Consider the following 12,147-nt stretch of genomic DNA (forward strand, 5'->3'; position numbering starts at 1 on the left):
TGTGGCCTCCCTGGAGCTGGGTGGTTTTTGTTCCTCCCCACCTGCATCCCTAATGCTGTCATGTTTAGTCTTAGATTTTAACTCTGCTCGCTTTGCTGTGGTGTTCAGGGTGCTGGCCACCACGTGGAATACGGTCAGTGCTTCTCAGAAGCCTAAGGGACCAGATTAGGGGGCACACATTCCGTAGAAAGCAGGGGACTCGAGGTTTGGGGGAAAGATGGGGATGGACGCGGGTGGGCAGCTCTCTGACCCAGGCTGCTGCTCCCAACAGCCTCGAAGCTGGCGGCAGAGGGCCAGGTGCCAAGATGCTTCTCAACCCTTGGGCCCAGGGGCAGCCCGAGAGCCGCAGCAACCGTCCCATCCTCCTCCTTCCCGGAGGCCAGTAGGTGGCACCACGCGGCTGCCGGCGACTGTGTGAGGCGGGGGTGCAGCCAGGGGGACCGGCTCGCCCCAGCTGGACCCCTGTGCCGCCAGCAGCCAGTCCTTGCAGTCGTTGGGGGCCTCAGACTCAGGAACACAAGCTCCCCGGGTGAGGCTGGGAGCCAGGTTTGCGGGCAGTTTCCTTCTGAGCTCAGAGCTCAGAGCTCAAACGAGGGAGGGGGAGGCTCGGAGGCCCCAGGAGGGAGGCGCAGGGGGCCCAGAGCAGGGGTGGGAGAGAAGGGGCGGGGAGGGGAGGGGCAAGTGCCACCGCCCCACCGGGCTAACCTGCTCTAGCTCTGCGAGGGAAGGCGCTTGCTCCGCAGCTCCCAGGCGCGGTCTCCAGGGCGCTGGGGCACGTGTAGGGGTGGGGAGAAGCCCCGTGGGCGCCTGTGTAGCTAAGGTCGGGGCACTTTTCCCTGCATTATCACTGCTCGCTGCTGGGGGCCCCTCGGAAGGGGAGGCCTTGGGGGGGTGCGGTGGGAGTATCTACCCCCCACCCCGCTTAGGTGGCTTATCTGAACCCAGACAGGATGAGGCCGCTCTGTGGGGAGGATGGAGCCGGGGAGGGAGGCCTCCACTCTTGACATCTTTCTGCCATTGGACTATTGACCCCTTGCTCCTCCAAGCACCTCTTACCTCTGGGCCGCTGGCTAACAAAAGTGGGGGCAGGGGGCTAAGGCAACCGCCTCCTCTCAAGACCCCTTCCTGCTCCTACCCCAGTACCCGCCTGTGTGTGAGGCCCCTCAGAACTTATGCAGGGGAAAAGGAAGTCTCCATCAGCCAGACAGAGCTGCCATGCTATCATATGGTTCCTATATAACGTTTATTTCTGGAAGTTAAAGTAGATACAACAATATACCAAAAAAGAAAAAAAAACCCACAATAATATAAATTTTTACACTATGAAGTACACATTGGAATTTGAATGCAGTGGCCAGGACAGCAGCTTATAAACCACCTTATAGGTAGGTAAGCAACCCATGGGATTCCCTGGGCTGGGCTGGGGATGGGCAGGGGGCAGTGGACAGGAGGCAGGCAGGAACTGAGGACCATGTTCTTTCAGGGGCCAGACAAGGCTGGGCTCCTCTCAGAACTTTTGCTACAATCAGAGTTAAGACCATATATATGCTACCTAAGGCCATGAACTTGACAATATCTGCTCCAGAGAAGCCCAGATCCTTGCCTTAGGTCCCTATGATTTAAACCCAATGGTAAGCCCAAGTCTCACCTTTCTAAATATTCCCTCAGTTTATCAGTTAAGCTTATTATGTACTGAAGAGAGCTGCTGGAGAAGCGAGAGCTCTGCATGACACATCAGCTGTCTCCAGGTGGGAGGACTGGGGCAAGCTCTGCTCATCTCAGACAAGGTCCTCTCCCGCTTCATTCAGAGACCAGCTAATTGGATCTAACAAACAGAATTCCATAGAAACTCTGTTCAGCTAAGGCAAGGTAGTTTTGAGTCGCTAAACCTGGCCATGCCTCTGGGTCAGAGGTGACCCACCTAATATATGCTGAGTGTTCGAATATGCACAGGAGAGGTGAGCTGATGGGCCTTGGCAGGCAGGCAAGGAGGCCCTCCTAGCTGTTCTGCCTCACCTGTGGGGCCCCAGCAGGGAGGAAAGAATCACCAACCTCAGAGGGAGGCCAAGTATACACCCTGGCACAAGGGCAGACTCAAGTTTATCAGTAAGCCTTTGCCCTGCATGAACTAAGTGAAGACGCCATTACAAGTGCCGCTGGAAATCACCAAGAAACTGGGCTAAGAACCATATTCCCTGAGCTCAACCAGATACTGGGGCCCCATAGTCTGTCTGCATCATGTTCAACCTGTAACTCTCTCCCTCTTCTTCCATGAGGTCCTGAGACCAGGATTCCTAAAACAAACAGGACGAGGGACCTATAGACAATGGAGGAGACATGCCACTAGCAGGGTCAGGGGGACTGGGGTTGGGAGGGCGCGGCAGGAAGGAAGCCAGAATCAGAAGTATCCCAGCCCTGATAAGGCACCCACAGAAACAGCCTAGCCTCTGAAACAGCAGATCAGGTCCAGGGAGAAAGGGAGTCAAGGTTGTGAGCACCCTCTGCTCTGCCTTACCCACTAAAGGCCAATACATTACAAGAGAAAATAAGTCTATTTATAAAAAAAAGTCTAAAATGCTTGGGTTCTCCTTAAACCTTCCTCTTTCAACACCAAAGGCCAGGCTGCAGCTTCAGATGTCTTTTAAGGGTTTGACCTGAAGCCTTTTTCAGGGCTTATATAAATTATCAGCCTGAAGGAAGCTGAATGCTTAAAGCACCAAGGACGCGGTCAACTGAAACTGCTGCTGCTGCTGCTTTTTTTTTTTTTGATGGAGTCTCTGTCACCCAGGCTGGAATGCAGTGGCATGATTTTGGCTCACTACAACCTCTGCTTCGCGGGTTCAAGTGATTCTCCTGCCTCAGCCTCCCGAGTAGCTAGGATTACGGGCGCATACCACCATGCCTGGCTACTTTTTTGTACTTTTAGTAGAGATGGGGTTTCATCGTGTTAGCCAGGATGCCCTCAATCTCCTGACATCATGATCCACCTGCCTCAGCCTCCCAAAGTGCTGGGATTACAGGCGTGAGCCACCATGCCCGGCCTGAAGTTTCTTAAATACAGAAAAGCTATGCTGATACAGTGTTTTTGGCCCTTTGATTGTTCTTATTTCATAATTTAAAAAGAAACCTAGGGCTTAGATAGTCCTATCTTCTATTTGGATGTCAGCAAGGTTAAAAAGTGCAATGCCAGAAGTATGTAGCTACAGGTGGCCTGTGGCATTTGCTTATAGGACCAGGCAGAAGGATGCCGCGGGCACCAGGAGGCACTTGTCTAAGAACAACAAGAAGAAGCTTCTGAGAAAGGAGGGCAGGGACAAAACAACACAAGACATATCCTTTTTCTCCCTCTAGCCACCCCCTTGCCACATCCCCTGATCATGGGTCTCAGAGAACACATCCCTATTTGCATTTAGATAAAAGCATATCACCCACATTCACTCATTTCTCTATTTTAAAAAGTGCCCAGATTGCTCAAAGATAGCAGAAGTAGGAGAGTAAAAAAAATCTGGAACCACAAAGTTAGTAGTTTCAGATGATCTGGGGTTTGGCTGTGTGAGGGGTGGCGGAACGCAGGTAGGCGTCTCAGTCATATCTTTCTGCAGCTTCCGTTCTCAGCTCCTCACATGGGGGAGGTAGCGCACTCCGAGGTCAACTCCATGTCAAAGGTGAGGGACTCTGGAGGGACAGACAGGGAAAAGGATTCAGTTGTCCACCCTCTGCAACTGCAGGGCACGCCCCCAGCCCTTCAGAGGACGGAGCTCAGGCTACCAATGCTATCCAATCTCCTGCCCCTTAAAGCCCAGAGACGGTGAGAAAAGCCAGATTTATTCTCCTCCCTAGAGGACCCTACATCTGGAAGGGCCCTTTCTCCTTCCTCCCTTCACTGATTCCCAGCTCTCTACATTTAGAGAAGATCTAAGGCTGTCCTTGGCTCTTCTGCCCTTGATCTACTATTTAATTCAGGAGCCCCAAGTCACACATGGCCACAGAATATTTGAGATTTGGTTTGTCCAAACCAAGCTGTGCTGTGGCTGTCAAAAGCCCACCAGATTTTAAAGACTTACAGGAAAGAAAAAGATCTCAACTTTTTCTTTTAGTTTAGTTTTTAGTTTTTTTTTTTGAGATGGAGTCTTACTCTGTCGCCCAGGCTGAAGTGCAGTGGCACCATCTCAGCTCACTGCAACCTCCATCTCCAAGGCCAAGGGATCCTCCCATCTCAACCTCCCGAGTAACTGGGATTACAGGCATGGGCCACCATGCCTGGCTAATTTTTACATTTTTCGTAGAGATGGGGGTCTCTCATCCTGTTGGCCAGGTTGGTCTCAAACTCCTGACCTCAAATAAGCCACCCACCTTGGCCTCCCAAAGTGCTGGGATTACAGGCATGAGCCACTGCACTCAGCCTCAACTTTTTCTTAAATGTTGAATTGAGGTATGTTGGATTTACAGGGTTAAATAAAATATATTGTAAAAATTAACTTCGTCAGTTTCCAATGTGGCTGCTAGAGGATTTATATTTGCACATGTGGCATTCATGCCATTTCTACTGGAGAACAATGCTCTAGAACCTCCTACCATTCCAAGTGACCAGCTCTCGGTTGTGGACATGCGAGCATCACTCAAAAGGGGAACAACTTCCCTCAGAGGAACAACATCTGTCAACCAAATACTCACCAAACTGCCCTCCCGCTGAGGGCTCAGCACCTTCACCATTATTTCCAAACTGCATCAATGAATCTAAAGTGCGGGGGGACATCGGCAGGTCAATGGTATTGCTGCAGGTCGTTCTGTAGGAAATGGGGGGCAGCAGGAGGGGAAAGGGGGGGTTGACAAGACACAATGGAAAAAAAAAAAAGAACAAAACACACACACACAAGCCATCAAACTCTGGTCTCCAACAGAAAAATAAAAGCTCAAGCTTTTTAAACACACAAGGTCACTTTGAGTACTAAACACAGCCCAGGGGCTTCCAACCCTTGGCAGATGAACTCTCACCCAGTGTCCTATTCCCAGGGATAACTGAGGATATTAGAAATAAAGGCAAAATTGGGAAAGGAAGCCACTTACGGTGTCACACAGATAAACTTGGTCTTCAGGTATGGGGCAGCACCTGAGAAGAACAAAACCAGTTTTCTTACTGACTGTGACTTCACATTCAGTAAGCAGAGCCGGAGGAAGCCGGCTGCCTCAGCAGGACCAATTTGAAGCTCACTCCATCCTCATGCAGAGATTGTCTGGAAAGCTCTATGTGCCCCTCAGGGTTGCCCGCCCTCATCTTTACTATTTGATATTCTAGGTACTAGCAGCTTTGAACCTCGATCCTTTGCACAAAGCTGTGCTGAGCTGCAGCCTTTTCAGCATAACCCTTTCCCACCTGAGCCTAGACTAAGGCCAACCTTGTGTTCATTCTTTCCCTAGATTTAAAAGTTTAACAGCCTCCATGTGGTCTGAGGATTCTATTCTGGCTGGTCCTATCTCTTAGGTAACTACTCTGCAGGCAGGAACCGAGCCTGTGTAGTCTTTGCATAGTGTCCAACCTAGATACCAACATCACCCAGTCTTTAAGAGAACATGGAGACGGCTAATGCTTGTGGTTCCAAAGCCAAAGGTTATACCTCCTATTCCTGCCAGCACTCATCTGGCCTCTACCACATTTTTGGATGAGGGCATGAGTAACTTTCTACTTGGATAAATACATCAATCAAAAAGCACAAAAGACTTTGTAGAGCAGTACAACTGATTCAAATAGAAGACCATAGACCTGGGTCCAGGTCTATCTTCAACAGCTAAGAGACCTGGAACAAGGCATAGTCTTTTTGGTGGTGGTAGCAGTGGTGCTGGTGGTTGATTTTTGAGACACAGTCTCACTCTGTTGCCCAGGCTCAAGTGCAGTGGCACAATCTCGGCTCACTACAACCTCCCTGTCCTGGGTCAAAGCAATTCTCCTGTCTCAGCCTCCCAAGCAGCTGGGACTACCGGCAGCACCACCATGCCTGGCTAATTTTTGTCTTTTTTTTTTTTTGAGATGGAGTTTTGCCCTGTTGCCCACGCTGGAGTGCAGTGGCATGATCTTGGCTCACTGCAACCTCTACCTCCCAGGTTCAAGTGATTCTCCTTCATCAGTCTCCTGAGTAGCTGGGATTATAGGCACCCACCACCATGCCTCGCTAGTTTTATTTTATTTATTTTTTATTATTATTTTTTAAGACAGAGTTTCGCTCTTGTTACCCAGGCTGAAGTGCAACGGCTCGATCTCGGCTCACTGCAACCTCCGCCTCCTGGGTTCAAGCAATTCTCCTGCCTCAGCCTCCCGAGTAGCTGGGACTACAGGCACATGCCACCATGCCCAGCTAATTTTTGTATTTTTAGTAGAGACGTGTTTCACCATGTTGACCAGGATGGTCTCGATCTCCTGACCCCGTTATCTACCCGCCTCAGCCTCCCAAAGTGCTGGGATTATAGGTGTGAGCCACTGTGCCCAGCCTTAGTTTTATTTTTTGTTATTTTAGTAGAGACAGGGTTTCACCATGTTGGCCAGGCTGGTCTGGAACTCCTGACCTCAGGTGATCCACCTGCCTTGGCCTCCCAAAGTGCTGGGATTAGACGTGAGCCACCACACCCAGAATAATTTTTGTATTTTTAGTAGAGACAGGGTTTTGCCATGTTGACCAGGCTGGTCTCCAACTCCTGACCTCAAGTTATCCACCCAGCTCAGCCTCCCAAAATGCTGGGATTATAGGTATAAGCCCTCACACCCAGACTTGGCCACAACGCCCAGCCCATGTTCTTTTTTATGTATAAAATAAGAGGGAGTGGGAAGAAAGGGTGCCGATTTTCTATGAGCGTTGTCCTTTATCATTATTCTTCTACAGTTTTAGATGCTGAATGCTTATATCAAGAGGTCGAGGAACCTTGCAGACACTGGCAGGAAATCTGGGGAATTCAAGTGAACAAACCATTGAGAAGGCACGGGGCAGGGAGGGGTGAGCTGCAAACAGCACAGCCATAAAACATGAGGCTTACAGAGAACCTGAAGGATGGGAAAGCATGATGACCGTGTGAAAGAAGGCACTGCAGAGAGGCTCTTGGGCTACCCTCTGAGCTTACTTTTAGCCAAGAAACTGATCAATTCAGTGCAGAATTCAAAGGAGCTACTGAGACAGGGCTCCAGTATCTTATAAATCCATTCGTTTTGGCCCAGCCCTTATGGAGTTAACACCCTAGACAGAAAAGGATTTAATTCTCTAGCCAACAAGAAAGCTGAGGCTGGGCACAGTGGCTCAAGCCTGTAATCCCAGCACTTTGGGAGGCCAATGAGGAAAGATCACTTGAGGTCAGGAGTTTGAGACCAGCCTGGTGAAACCCTGCCTCCACTAAAAATTAGCTGGGCGTGGTGACGTGTGTCTGTAATCCCAGCTACTCGGGAGGCTGAAGCACAAGAATCTCTTGAACCCAGGAGATGGAGGTTGCAGTGAGCCGAGATAGCGACACTGCACTCTAGCCTGAGAGATAGAGCAAGACTCAGTCTCAAAAAAACAAAAACAAAAACAAAGATAACTGAGAAAAATGCCTTCATTTGTGGCTTTGTACAAAGTTGTAAATGTACTTTATCTAATTTGTAAGTGGCTCAGAACCTCTCCCTCAAGCAGAAGGAAATGCCCTGAGGGTTTCCAGTAGAGAAGGAAGAGAGAAGAGTCCTGGAAGGATAATTATCTTTGAGACTCTCACACCATAATACTCTTGTGATGGAAAGAGAAGAAATGGTCACATGTTCACCTTCCTGAAGGCGCCCATTTAATAACAAGGACCCGCCCTCCCACCCAACCAAGCCCCTCAGGGCACACTCCTCTCACTGAGACAGGCAAATTACTCAATAATTAGTTCTTTTCTTCTGATGAGTGCCTTGCTCCTCAGCAAAGCAGGCAAATTACTCAAGTAATTAGTTCTTTTCTCCTGATGAGTGCTTTGCCCCTGAGGAAACTGGGCAGGAAAGGACCTGGCCTCCCAGCCCACAGGAAGGGCAATGGTAATGGAGGATGCAGCCTCAGACTGGGAGGTGGGAACTTTAAAGCAGCCCTGGGACCCCAATGTCTTTTGCAGAAGGAACAAAGAGCAGTGTGGCTGGGGCTGATAAACAGATCTCCCAACTGAAACACACGTGCAAAGAGAGATAGGCAGCAGACAGGAAGTGAGTGAAACTCCTATAGTGTGAACAAGACTCAGGACCGGAATGAAGGAGAAAGGCAACTGTCAATTAGCTCCAACTCCCTCCTCCAAGCCCCATGCTGCCCCCGCTCCCCCCCACACCAAGAAATTCCTCAGAAGGAGAAAGTAGGAGAGAAGTTGGTGGGTTTCTGTGTGTGTGCTATTTGGACAAAACAGCTTTTTCAGCAGGAACCTGGGCAGGGAGTCAACCCTAGAAAATCATGTTAAAGAGCCCATCATTAGGCCGGGCGCGATAGCTCGCGCCTGTAATCCCAGCACTTTGGGAGGCTGAGATGGGTGGATCACCTGAGGTCTGGAATTTGAGGTCAGCCTGGCCAACATGATGAAACTCCTCTGCTAAAAATACAAAAATTAGCCGGGCGTAGTTGCGGGCGCCTGTAATTCCAGCTACCCGGGAGGCTGAGGCAGTAGAATTGCTTGAACCAGGAGGCAGAGATCACATAATGTGATCTGGACTCACTGCAACCTCTGCCCTTTATAATTACAGAAAGTTTGGTAAAACAAAGAATGGCAAATCAGAGGCTCCCCATCAGGATCTGCACAGGGAACCCAGAGAGTCAAAGCAACAAGTGCTGAAAGGGAACAGACGGGGCTGCCCCCTCCACATTGAGGACAGCTCCAGAGATTACAGTTTTATTTTGTTTTTTTCTTTTTCTTTTTTTTTTTGAGATGGAGTTTCAGTCTTGTTTTCCAGGCTGGAGTACAATGCCACCATCTCGGCTCACTGCAACCTCCACCTCCCAGAAGAGATTCTCCTGCCTCAGCCTCCCGACTAGCTGGGATTACAGGCATGCACCACAATGCCCAGCTAATTTTGTGTTTTTAATAGAGACGGGATTTCTCCATGTTGGTCAGGCTGCTCTCGAACTTCTGACCTTAGGTGATCTGCCTGCCTCTGCCTCCCAAAGAGCTGGGATTATAGGCGTGAGCCACTGTGCCTGGCCTGTTTTTTTTTTAGAGAGGGGTCTTACTATGTTGCCAGGCTGGTTTTGAGCTCCTGGCCTCAAGTGATCCTCCTGCTTCAGCCTCCCAAAGCGGCAGGATTGCAGGTGTGAACCACCACGCCCAGCTGAGATTACAGGTTTAATGTAAAATAATACTTTTAATTTCTTTGTTATTTGTGAGACAAGGTCTTGCTCTGTTGCCCAGACTGGAATGCAGTGGTATAATCAAGAATCAAGGCTGACTGCAGCCTCAATCTCCTGGGCTCAAGCAATCCAGCCTCCTAAGTAGCTAGGACTACAGGCACAAACCACTAACCCTGGCTAATTAAAAAAATTTTTTTTTATGGTCTCACTATGTTGTCTGGGCTGTTCTCAAACTCCCAGGCTCAAGTGATCCTCCTGCCTGGGCCTCCCAAAGTGCTAGGACTACAGGCATGAGCCACTGCACCCAGCTAAAATAATTTATACGTAACATATAAACACATATCCTCTTACACATTAAAAAATATCTTATTTGCAATAGCCGCACATTCTAAATACCAATCCCTTGCCCTCCACCCAGTCAGTCTTCCCTTTCAAACATGATACTCCCAGCTCTTCTACTCTGGTGTAAACCATTCTCCCATGCTGCTAATAATCACTTCCTCCAGAAAGCCTTTCTTCAGCCTACCTGCCTGCCACACTGACATGGTTCAGTGACAGGCAAAAAGGGGTACACTAGGCTAAAACCTGTGCTCAAACCTTCCAGTGTCTACAGAAGCACTGTGCCTGCTGGGCATCCTGTTAACAAAGAACTGTCTTCACTTTCTCTTCTCTCATGTTTCAGGCATGTTTTGGGGTATGTATGTGTATCAGTCCCTTCTTTATTTTTATTATTGACGCAGTGTCTCACTATCAGCCAGGCTGGAGTGCAGTGGCCCGATCACCACTTACTACAGCCTTGAACTCCTGGGCTCAGGTGATCCTCCTGCCTCAGCCTCCTGAGTAGCTACAACTACAAATGTGCGCCACCACACCCGGGTAATTTTTTTGTATTTTTGTAGAGAGGTGGTTTCGCTATGTTGCCCAGGCTGTATCCCCTCTTTTTTTTTTAAATTTATTTTTTATTTTTGAAAGGAAAGAAGAAAAGAAGAAAAAAAAAAGGAGTGAAGGAGAGAAAGAAAGAGGAAGAAAAAGAGGGAAAGAGAACGGGAATATTGCTTTATTCTAAAAATGGGTATTAATAATGGCTGATCAATATTTTGTGTATTTAAAGTGGAGAATGTATATTTTGTGTATTTAAAATGGAGAGCTCTGTAAATATTTACTAAGTTTACTTGTTCCGGATCTGAGTTCAAGTCCTGGTTTTCCTCATCAATTTTCTAACTCGTTGAGTCTAAATCTCTTTACTGGTCTTATGTATCTGGGTGTTAGGATCGTTAGCTCTTATTGTTGCATTGATCCTTTTACCACTATATCTTTGTTGCTTTGAAATCTATTTTATCAGATGCGAGAACTGCAACTCCTGCTATTTATTTATTTATTTATGCTCTCCATTTGGTTGGTAAGTCTTTCTCCATCCCTTTGTTTTGAGTCTTTGTGTATCTTTGGATGTGAATGGATCTGGATGCAGCATACGTTAGGTTTTGGCTGTATCTTTTGTTTGGGGGATTTAGTCGACTTAAATTTAGGGTTACTGCCATTGGATGTTAACTGGCTATTTTATCCATTCGTTTATATAAATTCTTCTTTACGTTGATGCTCTTTACTTTTTGGTATGTTTTTAGAAAGGCTAATACTGGTTGCTCCTTTCTACGTATAAAGAGGGGCTGTATCCCCTCTTAAGACTAGTGAACTCTCGTGAAGCAGGGGCTGCACTAGTCTAAGTGATTCTGATTCTCCTCCCAAATCCCATCGGTCACCCCCAGAAAAGCACTCATTACAGTGCATTCCCATAAGGAGAAATAATGATCCCCCAGGTTATTCAGGCATTTGCCTGTCTATCCTCCGAGGATCCTGACATTTCCAACTTTTCCCAAATATTAAATGCCAGGAACATGGAAAATCAACAACTACCTGGGTCAGCTTCAGGATGCTCCTGGCTCTCTGGCCGACAATACTTTCCGAATGCCTCCTCCTTGGGAATGTCAGGGTAGAGATAGACCAGCGGAGACACCAGGATATTGGTAGCATCCATGATCTTATAGCCCATGATGATTTCAGCAAATGACATGTTGTTCAGCTGCTGCTTGGTGTATGGTTCCACCGACTGGATCTGAGTCTTACCTGTTATGGGATGTGGGAAGGAAAGATCATGGAACCTACAGCTAGGTAATCTCAGAGAAAGAGCCCATTTTTATTTCCTCCAAGGGAGAAGACGTAAGCCACCCCAGTGTTGAGACCCTGAATCTCCTGTCCAGTGACCTGGTACTGTGGAAATGTTTCAGGCTGGCTTCTAATTTAGAAGAGGCTACCAGCTAGGTCAAAGGCAATAAACTTGAATAGAACTACTTGTGTAAGATATATTAACAGGATAAGTAGGAAAAGGGATGAAGAATAAAATTTAAACTGCAAATTTCTCAACCAATAGCCACTGGAGGAAGCAAAACAAAAGCAAACCAATCAATGCTTCAGCTGGGAGGACTTAGAAGTCACCCAAAAGTGTCTGAGTCAGGCAGGGAGTCGGGCCATCTCCACCCACCAGGGGGCAGTAGGTGCCTGGAACTAGCAGCGGTGATGAGGTGGGTGGGAGCCTCACTTACCGCTGATGTCCTTCTCCACCCAAGTGAAAGTGACGCCGCCTTCTTTGCTGCTTTCACTGAACCTTAGCAGGAAGGTGCCTGGAGGCTTGGTGCTTAGGATGGCCCGCTCCCTCTCCTTACTGATAAAGCCCATGATGTACCTGAAGCCAAGAGGAATGGTGTTGTTATTGCTAACAGGGCAGCCATCCACTGCCACTGGCTTGCAGAGAGCAGGGGACTTGGTTACACCTGTGCAC

General features: G+C 48.3%; 1 protein-coding gene across 8 annotated transcripts in view; it reads right to left on the bottom strand.

Moving 5' to 3' along the window:
* Positions 1–1,224: 1,224 nt before the first annotated feature.
* The window catches only part of STAT3 (signal transducer and activator of transcription 3), a 68,393-nt gene continuing 57,470 nt past the window's right edge, over positions 1,225–12,147 (bottom strand). For 2 of the 8 annotated variants that reach the window (XM_035301568.3, XM_078374431.1), the window contains 5 exons: positions 11,912–12,051; positions 11,226–11,435; positions 5,068–5,110; positions 4,675–4,737; positions 1,225–3,675 (listed from right to left, as the gene is read on the bottom strand). In XM_035301568.3, the coding sequence (XP_035157459.1) occupies positions 4,713–4,737; positions 5,068–5,110; positions 11,226–11,435; positions 11,912–12,051 (418 nt within the window). In that variant the 3' untranslated portion in view covers positions 1,225–3,675; positions 4,675–4,712. Of the gene's footprint in view, positions 3,676–4,674; positions 4,788–5,067; positions 5,111–11,222; positions 11,436–11,911; positions 12,052–12,147 lie in introns of all 8 variants that reach the window. The other 6 variants (XM_035301564.3, XM_078374429.1, XM_035301566.3 and 3 more) reach the window with 3 other exon arrangements.

The sequence above is a fragment of the Callithrix jacchus genome, chromosome 5 (assembly GCF_049354715.1).
Source record: "Callithrix jacchus isolate 240 chromosome 5, calJac240_pri, whole genome shotgun sequence".
In the NCBI taxonomy this organism is placed as follows: domain Eukaryota; kingdom Metazoa; phylum Chordata; class Mammalia; order Primates; family Cebidae; genus Callithrix; species Callithrix jacchus.